This window comes from Mercenaria mercenaria, chromosome 11 (genome assembly GCF_021730395.1).
Source record: "Mercenaria mercenaria strain notata chromosome 11, MADL_Memer_1, whole genome shotgun sequence".
Lineage (NCBI taxonomy): Eukaryota > Metazoa > Mollusca > Bivalvia > Venerida > Veneridae > Mercenaria > Mercenaria mercenaria.
Window position 1 is genome coordinate 28,101,326 of NC_069371.1, and position 14,590 is coordinate 28,115,915.

The window sequence follows — 14,590 nt, forward strand, 5'->3', positions numbered from 1 at the left end:
ATTCCAACAGAAAGAGGAAGGAAAGTGTCAAACAGGAGTAGCCTCATTACAGAAGCGGAGCGTATCGAAATAGCAGTGTATTGGTCAATTTGTAAACGACAGATACATCCACATAAATACAGACAAAGTAAGTCAATAGACATAGGGAAAAAATAAGCGCACTAGGAATATACTGGAGCACCGTCTTGGAAAGGTCAGGGGCAAAAATACCACAATTGCATGTTTTCGCGGGGTTACGGTAATTAAGCTACAGATCGGTATAGGCTGAGATTTTACAATCTGATTTCATTGGGTAAAATAATGACATTTATAAGGTATGCATATTTATCAAGAAAAGGTAAATGTATGATTACTTAATATAAATATTTTCTCCGTTAATTAATTTGACGTCATAAAACAGTATATTAGCAAACAACACTGTAAATGGCTCTGATATGTACGGGCGCATTCCTTATGAACCGTTCTTATAAGCCAGATTATTATTTATTTCTGGGGCCTGTGGCCGAGGGGTTAAGGTCGACTTAAAGCTGACTCAAAAACATTTGCCCCTCACTGATGTGGAGTCAAGCCTCGCTAGGGGCGTTGAATTCTTCATATCAGGTTGTCATTCAGTTGACTTACGGAAGGTTGATGGTTCTACCCCGGTGCCCACCCGTGAGAAATAATGCATGGAGAAGCACCTTTGGTCTTCCGCCACCATCAAAGACTGAAATTCGCCATATGACCCATAACTGTGTCTGAGCCGTGTTAAACCCAACAAAAACAAAGGAGAAATTATCATTTTTTGTGCATATGTGAAATTTCGATCTTTATTTTGTATAACATAACAAGTTATAAATGGCACTGCTAGCCCTATAGAATCTACAGTTTTCACACAGGAACACTAGCACCAGTCAAGAAGAAAATGGTTTTAAAATCTATTAGTGTATTTTATTTTAGCATGCCCGTTTTTGATTACGTTTTAGTTTTAGGTGAGAAATGGTCGACAGAAATGAACTAGTACAGTTTCAGATGATGATCACCATACCCGGGTTAAGGTATGACTTGCACATAGTTTTAGTTGTAATGATACTTTCTGGTTGTTCTGTTTCAAGTTGACTGGTCCTATAAAATAATTGTTTGGCCTACCAAGGACGTAGTGTAAATCAGACTTCATTGTCATGTGTGATTTGTTAAATATTTCACAATTCCTATGACTTTTATTGTCCAATTGTTTGCATATTCAAAACACGTGGATCAATCCCATTTACATGATTTTTTGTCTGTTCGTGAATTCGTTTCTATGGGGGGATGGGGGTCCTTGAAATTAGAGCGAGTTTATTTGAAAAAGCTGTATCAATAGACCCAGACTTCTATAAAATGAACGATACAGATCAATTCATCTTTTTGTTCACAAATTCAGATATTATTCGTTGCTGTGCCAAAAGCTGCCATCTCATACTACAACGTCGACAATTATTTGCTTGTAAATAGTTTGGTTCTTGACCTTGGTATCTGAAATAGACACTGACTGAGAAAGTGTGTTGCTTCCTGAAATTGATTCTAGGGGGAAAAGTTGAGAAAACTGTTTCTCCTTTTGCTTCTCTAGTTCCTTATTTGTAAGTTTTGGCTGCAGTCAGCAGATGTTTGAGGTATGAAGGTCAAATGCCAGGTTTATCTACAGTGTAAGATGTTTAAGGCCCCGTAACTAGAATTTTATTGTAAATTGTACTATATAAATTTTACTCTTTTTTAAACGACATAGATGACATTAATGTTCACTATTTGACGACATAGTATTATTATGTGATAGGCTCCGTCATGCCACTTATCGCATGACTGGGTACTTTTTCAGTGATTAGGCAAATATGTGATTTTGCAAATATCATGTGTTAGAACATGCAAAGATAATATGACATTGTATTCTAAGACATCTCCATTTACCGACTATTTGCTTTGAATACGTCTGAAACATGTTAACAGAACCTTTAGCTGACCCTTAACGTTTTCAACAGGCTAGGTGATTGTAATGTGTTGGTAAATACCATATTTCTGAAATTCTGTGATATTAATAGTACAATATTAAATGTTAAAGGATCGATTTCCTTTATACAGTTTTTACATGTAGAAACTTTGCAAAATTACATGTCTGGTCTTAAATGTACATGTTTTTAGTCTTCTATAAAATCTTTTTAGGTTGGTCATATATATATAGTCTTAAGGTTTTTAGCTCGACTTTTCAAAGAAACGGTAGAGCTATTGCACTCGTCCCAGCTTCGGTGTTAAAATAATAATATATTTACTAACTGTCAACTATCGAAGTCTACGCCTCATAACTCTGATTTGAATATAAGAGAATTATCCCCCTTTATAACTTAGGAATTTTGGTTAATGTTTTTGATATAGTCAAATTATTTTAGTTACCATCAAAACTTAGAATAATTAATAACTATCCAAGTATACACAAGGAGAAATAATCCCCATAGCTCTTATCTGAATTTTGACAGAGTTAGGCCCCTTTATTATTTTTTTTTTTTATTTTTTTTTTATGTATATACTCGCGTAGCTCTAATTCATAGTCAAGCACTGAAAAGTCGAACGAGCTGTTTATTGTAATGGTCAATGTTGGTTTTATAAATGAATGAGACAGCAAAGTTCTAGGTTGCCTGTTTTAATTGGTATATTGTTTCGAAACCACATGCAATTCACAAAATGTGTATGTTCTAGTCTCCTGTAAATCTTTATAGATTGGTCATGTATATGTTGTCTCAATGTTTTTTATATTGTAAATGTCAATGTTTGTTTTATACATGAATGAGACTTAAATAAACTAAATAAACTTGTAATTTATTTCTTTCTTGTGCGTGTTTGTTTTACACATAAGTACTGAAATATGCCAACAGTCGAGCTCTTAAATGTATTCTGCAGTGTGGCCGCATCTATAATAAGTATTAAGAAAAAATGTGCTAATTAACTTAAATCATATCATAATAACATTGCAAATATTTTATGCAAACATACTCTGAAATAAAACAATACATGAAAACAGATTAATATCAATTAACATACCATTAATATGGTCGGTGAGATTTTGACTTTCCGTTTTGAGAAAATAAAGACCAGCTTTCTTTACGGTCACCGTTGTCCCGACTACATTGAAAGTGTAGGCCATAATACCATGGCCATTAAAGCTGGCGTAATTATCCTGCAGCTGGAATAAAAATTGATTTTTTCACACTATGATATATTTACATAGATATGGAGAATCTACAAGAATAAATCGCCAAGTTGAATCACAATGCACCAAACCAATTACGATAAAGCGCATATTCCACAACAATCTACCAACTTAGTACTATAATGATATTTTATTGCAACTATAACATACAGTTTCACGAAAAATAGCAGTGTTTATATACCAGCAAATGGGTCATACTACAGCAGTTACTGTCATAATTAAACACGGTACGAACTGTTCTTCTGCAAAGTAATGCATCCACTTGTTTGTGCTAATTGTACACAATGTTTTATTTGGGAAAAAGGAAAGACTTAATACATGCAACAACAGACCAATATCGGAAAGCTTAGCATGTTAAAAGTTACATGTGTTTGGGGGTGGGGGGATTCATTTTCCCTTTTTTGTAAAGTCAAAGGAAGAATTGCACTTGATTCCAATTGTTTCAGTCCCAGGTGAATAACATCGTGTAATTGTAATTTAGTCATAGCGCCCTTACAAATGTTTTCATCGAATGATTAGTTACATGCGAATATTGTTTTAAACACTTTGTACGAAATACCGGGATATATAAATATTAAGTAATTACTTTCCAAAAAGTGAAATAAACTAAATGATCACCTTGTAAATTTCATGAGTTAGTTTCGATTCTGAATAATATATTTTGGAACGAATTTTCAAATAAATTATCCTAGCATAATATTAAATTGGTGTAAATTATATTGACTCCCTACATCAGATACCACGTTTAGAATGATTAAAATGTGCAGAAAATTTTAATTGTACGTTTCTTAAACGCACAAATACTGTTGATTGTTGGTGTTTTGCCGTGAAACTTCTTTGCTTGTCGTTTCCAACGATACATTATAACGATACGGCATATTTCTGATGTTGTTCACTATTTTACTGGATGAGTGTTTTTCATTAATTTAGTAATATTTTCTACGAGTCCGTCATATATAAAATTTGACAGATTGCCACTTATAATCCACCAAAGACTCGAGAAAAAAATCATCAACTACCCAAAATTGTTATCTTTATTTTCCATCATAAATATCTATCTGAGTTTAATCAGTAGTAATAAGGAATAGCCACTTTTTTAATTTAGATATAGATAATATACATGACATACCTTATGCTCAAAATATACGTTCTGGGTGAGTTTTGTCGGAACAATTGTCTTGTTTAGTTTGGTCCAGGATCGCCGAGGCTCGCCGTGTATTTCCAAAGTCCCACCATCTTGAACCAAGATTACCTTGGGATTAGTCTCGTGGACATGATCCTGGCGAGTCCCTGTCAAACAATACGTCTCCCATTTTAATGCGTATTACTTAATGATTTTATGTGCTACTATCAAAAAGTAAATTCAAACACTTAGTTCAGGACTCTTCTAACTAGGGAGTTTCCATGAACAAGAAAACTGAACATGAGCTGTGTAAAGGCAACCACGCTTAACTATTAAAACGTTTTGTCACAAAAAAGTAAAGAACAAAAGCATAATATACTTAAACTAACTAGTACATAAGCTTCTATGTAAGTCAGAGTCCAAAGCTTTTCCTCTTAGATGCGAAATGAGATACAAACTTATAAGTCGACTAGGAGGCATAACTTGGTGAAAAAGCGAAACAGAAGTATGGAACCTGTGTATTACATGTAACATACTGCGTGAAGTTTCAATCAAGTAAAGCAGCAGTTACTGATATACCATCTTTCACATTAACTCCAACAATAGATAGAGAGCGTAACTTGAGTTATGAAACATGCGGTTTGCATGCAACACCGTCATGGTGAAAATGTATGTGAAAATGTATGTGAAGATGTAATCCATTCTCATTAGTGTATACTTGGATGCTATTTTATATAGAAAAATCTTTACCAACAAATGCTAAGTACAATAGGGGCAATTGTTTGTTTGCATTTGTACGATAAAAGTCGCAGAGAATACGTAAGTGAAGTTTCAGTCCAGTCCTACTGATTTTACATTGTTTCCAGCTTACATAACTCGATAACATAGCTAAATATTTCCACAGCGAAAAGCAAAATAAAGTTAAAAGTAATATTTACTGCATGTTGCATTATCACAATACCCAGATGTGTGTAATTTCCATAAATTTCTTAAGGCGGTTACTGACAAATAGATTTAGCCAGCATAAAGTAAGGAGTGAGTGTACTAGCATACTCTTTGGATAGCCGAGCTAAAGCAGAACATTAAACAAAGAAAAGGCTATATGTTCCGTTGAATAATTTAACAGGCGAATATTTCGTGCGGCATTATATTGAACATGTTTAACTGAATGAATTAATATACACTTTTTGATTCATATAATGTCAACAATGCAGAATAGAAGAATAGATATTTTTGTCGGTACAATGTCATTGTTTTAGCAAACAACAAATATGATCAGTGATACCTGTAAGTGTGATGGTTAGAGACTGATTATATGGACATTCTTCACTTCCTATCTCCATCGCTCCATGTACAAAAATATTTCTTGCACGCAGTTCTAGTTTTACTTCCGGGCTGAATACCAAAGCTCCGCCCGACTTAATAGTAATGTTGTGCAACTCTGCCGGGGTCTCGTCCAGTAATATTTGCGTTGATATATCAAGATTCTCTCCCGTCTTTGGCTGAAACGAGTATAATTTAGTTAAAAGTTATGCTCTTTAAGACAAGTTTTTGAACGCATGAGCGGGATTGAGATCAAATCATATCTATGTCATTACAGTAAATTAATCACGAAAAAAAAAATGTTTCCGTAGCAAATTACTCTGATGTACATGGTTCACCTTTGAAATGTATTTAATCTTTCTGTAAGGATTAACGTCACGCCGACTTTGACGGAATACGAAAACCGCTGGTGCCCCTTTGAGTATTGTTTCATCGAACACCTGGGTAGAATCAAACTAGCTGGGCGGATTTCTCCAACGAAATAATTCTATACCCCAAAAGAAGTTTCGAACTTACAGCGTTAAGTGAGTCATAGTCAGCATTTTTGACAATTTTGGCCTGGAGGCCCCTTATTTTTGTCCTTTGACGGCATTAATTAATACGTATCAAAGTATAAGTGATAAAATGACGGCATTTATCCTCATTTGTAATACTTCTTTAACTTTTAGTGTGCAAGTAATTTCAAAATTGTTTAAAAGCTACTAGGATATTAACCGAAAATAACCTGCTCACCACCCCTGCATGTGGAGAGAAGATCAAGGCAGTCAGTAAGCTCTCAGAAATTATATGATACAATCTATTCGAAAGACTCACTTTTCCGCTACTTCCCCAAGTTTGATCGTCTGACCATTTTAGAAGACCAGCGCGTTTATGGGGACATTCAGCACGTGAGTTGCCAAGCAACAGCAGCATGCTAGTCAGCACGCACAGGCTATACATTTCACTTTGCCTTTTATCTGTAAAAAAGTAACACATATAATGAAGCAATTGCTTATGAATGAATTAAACAACTCTTTGTTTATTTATCTAGAAAAGGATAGAATATATACTGCTGCTAGTATTTCATTTTAATCTTTCGCTAGAACTTACTAATTCCTTTATCAAAAAGCAGTACCATTGAGAAACAAATATGCTCTTTTTTAACAGGGGTCTTTTTCAGACGAATACCTCAATACAATATGAATGAAATAATATGAATGAAAAAGACAAAGTTGGACCATCACAGGAAATATAGTAGCGTTCAATTTATACCCGTCCTGTGCTTAACAATTCATGACTTTGATATCGAAGGATGGAAAGCATTTTTATAACGCACAACGAATTGTTTTCCTTTGCAATTGATGTATTATTTTGTCTTCGATTGGAGACATGTTCAATACCCGTTTATTTATACAAGACTCTTTTATAACATTTCAATATTTAGTAATACATACCACAAACATTTTTCATTTCTTTCGTAGCATATATATTTGACTTTATAGATATGACGGCTTTGGCCGTGAACAATAACAACAAGAGGTTGGTAAATAAAACACAAAAAGAAAGAAGGAATAAAGAAGGAGTAGAGCTAGAGTACGATGGTATATACAGTAGATGATTTTTAGGAATGGTAAGAAACATCTCTAGTTGTTACTTTACATGCCAAGACTACAATATCGGACTGCTATTATTTTCCCTGCTTTCATTTATGTCAGTTACTGTTTTCCTCATTTTATATTTGTATACCAACTATTTTGAAATGAAAGAATATGTAAGAGATAAAATGAAATAATCAAAGACATAGGTTTTGTAATATTTGAAAATCACAATCGTCAAGTGATGCTAAAAGTGAGAGTATTGATACAGGTATAGAATATGGGCGGCATACGTGTTATCCCTACAATAAGTAAACGCATTTTCAACAGTTATAGAGTATGGATTACATAATTATGTGTTATCCCTACAATAAATGGAGGCATTGCAACAATTGTAGAATATGGGCGGCATATGTGTTATCCCTACAATAAGTAAACGCATTTTCAACAGTTATAGAGTATGGATTACATAATTATGTGTTATCCCTACAATAAGTAAATGCATTTTCAACGGCTATAGAATATGGGCAACATACGTGTTATCCCTTAGGACCCTACAATAAGTAAAGTTATTTTCAACAGTTATAGAAAATGGGCTACAAACGTGTTATCCCTGCAATAAGTGAAGGTATTTTCAACAGTTATAGAATATGGGCAACATATGTGTTATCCCTTAGGACCCTACAATAAGTGAAGGCATTTTCAACAGTTATAGAATATGGGCAACATATGTGTTATAACATACGTGTTATCCCTACAATAAGTGAAGGCATTTTCAACAGTTATAGAATATGGATTAAATACGTGTTATCCCTTAACTAAAGGATTTTTCAACAGTTATAGAATATGGGTAACATACGTGTTATCCCTACAATAAGTGAAGGCATTTTCAACAGTTATAGAATATGGGTTACATACGTGTTATCCCTTAACTAAAGGATTTTTCAACAGTTATAGAATATGGGTAACATACGTGTTATCCCTACAATAAGTGAAGGCATTTTCAACAGTTATAGGAAATTGGTTGCAAACGTGTTATCCCAACAATAAGTGAAGTTATTTTCAACAGTTATAGAATATGTGTTACATACGTGTAATCCCTTAACTAAGGGAATTTTCAACAGTTACAGAATATGGATTACATATGTGTTATCCCTACCGATAAGTGAAGGCATTTTCAACAGTTATAGAATATGGTAACATACGTGTTATCCCTTAGGACCTACAATAAGTGAAGTTATTTTCAACAGTTATAGAATATGGATTACATATTTGTTATCCCTGCAATAAGTGAAGACATTTTCAACAGTTATAACATATGGGCTTCATACGTGTGAACCCTACAACAAGTGAAAGCATTTTCGACAGTTATAAAATATGGGCTTCGTACGTGTTATCTCTGCAATAAGTAAAGGCATTTTCAACAGTTATAGAATACGGATTACATATTTGTTATCCCTGCAATAAGTGAAGAAATTTTCAACAGTTATAACATATGGGCTTCATACGTGTGAACCCTACAACAAGTGAAAGCATTTTCGACAGTTATAAAATATGGGCTTCGTACGTGTTATCTCTGCAATAAGTAAAGGCATTTTCAACAGTTATAGAATACGGATTACATATTTGTTATCCCTGCAATAAGTGAAGACATTTTCAACAGTTATAACATATGGGCTTCATACGTGTGAACCCTACAACAAGTGAAAGCATTTTCGACAGTTATAAAATATGGGCTTCGTACGTGTTATCTCTGCAATAAGTAAAGGCATTTTCAACAGTTATAGATTATGAATTACATATGCGTTATCCCTTAGGGCCCTACAATAAATGAAGGCATATTCAACAGTTATATAATATGGGCTTCATACGTATCACCCCTACAATAAGTAAATGTATTTTCAACAGAAGTGTATATCATCTAATGTGTTTTTTTCTTTTGTTGACTCTTTCTTAAGTTTTCGTTCAAGTAATAGGTTTTTGTTGTTTCCAGTAGTCCACATATGTTTATTTCATGTAACAGTATGTTTATATTCTCTATTTCCAATTTTAATTTCCGTTCTTGTAAAATGAATGCTATCAGTCTATAATAGTTTGGGATTTTTTTATTGATATGTGATGCACAATTGTCAACTTATGAAATGTTTGAGATTGTTTAGTTTCCGCATCAAAGATATCTTTAATATAATATATCTTTTTCTCAATCCATACAGGAAAAAACATTGTTGATTTATCATTTTTAATGAGTGAGTTATCTCATATTATTTAAATTGTTAAGGTTTGTTGATTTTCGTTGATGTTTTCTTGCTTATTAGAAAAATGTTCTGTTTAAGAAATGATTGTTCTAACTTGAAATTTGTGCGTTCATCGCTTTGTTAAATAATTTGATAAAGTTGAAATAAAATCGAGACCCGGTCTTTTTATGCCTATTGTATAATGCCTGTAAAGTGAAACGTTTTTGTTTCGTTTTTACGAAATACATTTCGTTATTACGAAATACGAAATAAAACTTCTACGAAATACATTTCATTTTTACCAAAGAAGATATAACGAAATACATTTCATTTTTACGAAATACTTTTCGTTTTTACGAAATAAGATTTTGTTTTTACTTAATAAGATCTCGTTATTACGAAATAAGATTTCGTTTTAACGAAATATATTTCGTTTTAACAAAATAAGATTTTGTTTTTACTTAATAAGATCTCGTTCTTACGGAAGCTTATTAGGGCCTACAGTTGGTGAGATGTTTTTTGCTAAGTCGACTTGTCTTTACTCGCCTAGATAAAATGTTTTACACATGTCAATAAAATTTATTGACAAAGATTAAAAGTATAGAGGTAATGCAACTTAACCTTTCTCGATATGCTCTATGTTTTTCTCTTTTCAACTTAACTTTTCTCGATATGCTCGATGTTTTTCACTTTTCGACTTAACTTTTCTCAATATGCTCGTGTTTTTCTATTTTCGACAAATATTTAATTGAAAAAAAATATACATCATGATTTTCGAGAAAAACATTGTGAGAAAAATTTAAGTTGAAGGTCACCGTGACCATGACATTTGACCTAGTGAACTCATTCTCAGTTAGGGCCAACTAAGGCACTGGGAGATCGTTGTGGCAAAATTTCATCAAAATTCATTCAGTAGTTTCAGAGGAGATGCGGAAGAACTGACTCACGGACGGATGGACAGACAGACAGATAGAGGGTAAACCTATAGTAATCTCCATATTTCCATGTATTCACATACCAAATTACATTAATCTAGCCACTATAAATTTTTGTTATTAAAGGATCCATATGGGAAAACTATATTTTGACTATTTCTGTTGCCATAACAACATGAATTTTAACAAAGTGTTGTGCATAATTTCAATACTGCCATCTATTCACATATAAAATTACATTGATCTAGCTAGTATCAAAACATTGATAGTGTTTGATATATTTAGTCGAGCTAAAAAGGACAATCATATATAACTGAATGGGAGGGAGGTGGGGAGGGGGCGGAGGCGTGTGGAAGTGCTCTTTTGAAATTTCACATGTTCATACTGAAATAGAGCTGGAAAATAAAAAAAATAACTGGGGGAGGGATGTCACCCTGGTGGGGGTGGTAGGGGCTTGGGGTGGGTGCAGGGTGTCGGGATGCGGGGAACTGTTGTTTTGAAATTTCACATTTTCACATGTTTATATTGAAAATATAGCTGAACAATAGATTTTTTTAATGGGGTGGGTGGGGTGGGGGTCACCTCAGTGTGGGGAGGGGGTTGTGATGTGGGGGTGGGGTGGAAGAGGGGGAAGTGTTGTTGTGTTATTATGGAATTTCACATGTTCATATTGAAATACAGCTGAAAAATAAAATCATAAATGAAACAATAATTCTGTGCAGACAAGACCACAAATTAGACAAATTTTGCCCTTTTAGGGGATATAACTCTGGAGTCAATCATGGGATATGCCTGGTTCAAGAAAGGAACCAAGATCTTTTGGTGGTAAAAGTTACGTGCAAGTTTAGTTAAAATCAACTCACAAGCAAGAAGGGTTTTTATAACAAAAACACATGTCTCCCCCAGCCTTCATGATTTGTTACAGTGACTATTTGTGCCAAGTAATTTGAAAATCCTTTTTGTGAAGGACAGACGGACGAACTTACAGGATGTGTGGGGTAATCCCTTATATTACCTATTATCTTCCTTTAACCCTACAATATTATTTTTAACCCCATAATACCAACTTAACCCCAGAATGACCACAATCTCAGAATGTCAAATTCAACAGAAACGCTAACCCCATTTACATGTGGGCACGTCGGGACAGACAGACGGACAGACATACAACTCGGGGAAAAACAACATGTCTCCCTAGAATAATTCTTGGGTAGACATAATGAAACCATCACTGTGCAGACAAAACCAATATAGGCAATTTTGAACCTGACGTGTTTAAATATCACGTGACATGCATAATTATATCGCCTTAAGGTAAACGTTCTCGAGAAAAGGATGTAACAAGTCGAGTAAATTATGTTGAAATACCAAATACATTTATCTTCTTGTTATGTTTCTTGACGACTTCGCTGAAAGATCTAGTTAGACGTGTAGAAGTTAATCGCATTGACAAATATTTCACGCAATTCGATAAAAAAAGTATGCGTAATGATTAAAAACATTAACGTATAACGTATTAATTATCACGCCTCCATCAGATGTTTTTGTTCAAAACGAAAAGACACAAGTTGACTTGACGCGAAACTTTTAGATAAGTGGAGGCCCTAATAAGCTTCCGTACGTTCTTACGAAATAAAACTTCGATTTTACGAAATAACATTTCGTTTTAATGAAGTAACATTTCGTTTTTACGAAATACATTACGAAATACATTTCGTTTTTACGAAATAAGAAATAAGATTCCGTTGTTATGAAATACATTTCGTTTCTTACAAAATAAGATTTCATTTTTAGGAAGTAAAATTTCGTGTTTTACGAAATAAGATAAACGAAATAAATTTCGTTTTTACGAAATAATAATTCGTATTTACGAAATCTTACGTAAAAAAATGAAATAAAAAAGTTTCACATGTCATTTTACGGGCACCGTACTATTGACAGCTATGACAGTGCAACAGATAATGTTGCAACACAAAACATTGATCTAGTTTGTATTCAAAACAAGAAATAAATTAAAACCCTTCTGACACCTCCTAACGCCAACCTTCAAGATACTAAGTCATGCATCCCGCAATGTATTGTGTGTAGTGTTAATTTTTAAAATCTGAATTTATGTTAAAAGTAATAACATAGAAACGTGTGCAGGCAAGAACAGCCAGACGGAAAGATGGAGATATTAACGGGCGGAGTGATTACTTTAGGTCTTTCGGAAAAAGGCGAGAGACGCGAGGTCGTAATAATTTTGCAAGGTACGGGTTCTTCTTGGAGCACATGCATTGATTATTTTTATCTTTACTAAATTACTAAATTTCATAAATATTCTTCTCTTTTTTTTGTAGAAATTGAACTTTGTGTCGAATCTTGTGGCCGTCAGATAAGTTTTTCTATGGCTTTACTTTATTATTAAATAGTGTCAAAATTACTAGATAGAATCCTATATCCATTGCCATTAACTTATTTATTCTGTAAGCATAAAGAAACATTTCTGCTAAGAATGTTTTTCCAGTTTCATAGGTATTAGTATATAAAGTTGTTATATAAACATAAGTACCATCATCTGTCTCTTCATGTTGACTCTATATTTTGTCGAGTACATATTAAAGTTTAATATGCAGTTTACCGATATATCTTGAAAAAAAAGTGTACATATTTTGTGGTTTACACTTTCTTCCATACGTTTGGTTAAATGCATGTTTCATTTGTTGTATAGATATTTCACAATACATTTTGAAGAAATATATCATACTTTTAAGTAATATCTTAATTCATCTTCGTTACGTTTAATATATGTGTTACCTATTTCTGCAAAACACTAAATAAATTTTATGAAAAGTCCCTCGTCCACGTACATACTTGTTTACCAATATATTTATGTCCTCTACATCAATTACATGTTTAAAGGGCCTATACCAATATTTTATCTTATTTACAAATTCAATTATTATTTCTGAAAATTATAGTGTCATGTTTGTCACTCAACACATTTACTTAATAGTTACAATAAATAAGTCGTTTGAGTATTCATTTTCTTTCTTGTGTAATCATTTGTTCTGATTTAGATCTATAGTACCTGTTTAAAAAAAAGAGTTATGTACAATATCTAACTGGTGTAATATTTCCTAATACTAATATTTGTTTTCAAATTATTTTCGTTATTACTGAAACAGAGCAAGATCTCTTACCTTAGAGTATGTAGTATCCTTCTTTATGATTACACCTCAGTAGAATAAGATGTGATGAAGTTCGCACTTGCTGTTTCTTAGTTTGCTTTATAGTCATAGGACGTCTTGTCAAGCAGATTAAAAGACATTATTGCATTGCCTATCAATCGTATCTTGTTAAGATAAGGAAACAATTCGCTTTGACAATTGAAGCTTATTTAGATATCAAAAGCGGTGTCTTATCATTTTATCTTTTCATCATGCTTGTTTCGTTACTGATACTGGAACAAGATAAAATGTAATGGAAGTATATTGCAGATATATAATGTAGATATACTGAGCACGGAAAAAGCGACCAGAGCCACACACAGCAAAACATGCGCCTTTAAAATCAATAAAGTAGCGAAACGCCGTAAAAACTGATGTACTTCAACTGTCAGTCAACAAGATACGTATTTAATTACAACAGAAGGGTATATGAGTAGGGGAACAGATTATGATATAAATGCATGATGTTTTTTTTTTCACTATACATGTACTGTTAATTATGGCAAAATGTAAGCGATAAATGGTAACAAAATCTGTAAGAAAATCCTCTGGAGGAATTGAACACAACCAAGCCGTGAAAATAATAGGAAATTCGGTCCATGAGAGGAAATGAAGTTTTCAACATCCCTCACGCCCCGCAGCAAAGATTTAAGCGTGAAATTTGATACTGAATGTACTCAACTTTCCAAAATGACCAAAAACTATAACAACACTACATCCAGGTACGGATACACGACACTTGAGGATTTCTATTGTGATACTAGATAACATTAATAAGGTGGATTGGTGTTGCCATATATTCTGGTTCATTGTTATCGTGGAGTACATGATAGAATTCCGCTTAAGTCGTTGCTAGGGGGGCATTAGAATCATTGCACATTTCATTACCTCTCATGGCAGATTTAATCAAACCAAGTCTGTTATTAGTTTGCTTGTCATGAACAGACTCAATCAGACCAAGTCAGCTATCAGTGT

The 14,590-nt window shown here is 33.4% G+C and overlaps 1 protein-coding gene across 1 annotated transcript in view; it reads right to left on the reverse strand.

Annotated features, from left to right (window-relative positions):
• The window catches only part of LOC123530841 (cell migration-inducing and hyaluronan-binding protein-like), a 49,354-nt gene extending 35,680 nt beyond the window's left edge, over positions 1 to 13,674 (reverse strand). Inside the window, exons 1-5 of the mRNA XM_053518796.1 lie at positions 13,589 to 13,674; positions 6,477 to 6,619; positions 5,626 to 5,842; positions 4,347 to 4,507; positions 3,049 to 3,190 (exon numbers count right to left, since the gene is read on the reverse strand). Of these exons, the coding sequence (XP_053374771.1) occupies positions 3,049 to 3,190; positions 4,347 to 4,507; positions 5,626 to 5,842; positions 6,477 to 6,602 (646 nt within the window). The 5' untranslated portion in view covers positions 6,603 to 6,619; positions 13,589 to 13,674. The remainder of the gene's footprint in view (positions 1 to 3,048; positions 3,191 to 4,346; positions 4,508 to 5,625; positions 5,843 to 6,476; positions 6,620 to 13,588) is intronic.
• Positions 13,675 to 14,590: the final 916 nt, after the last annotated feature.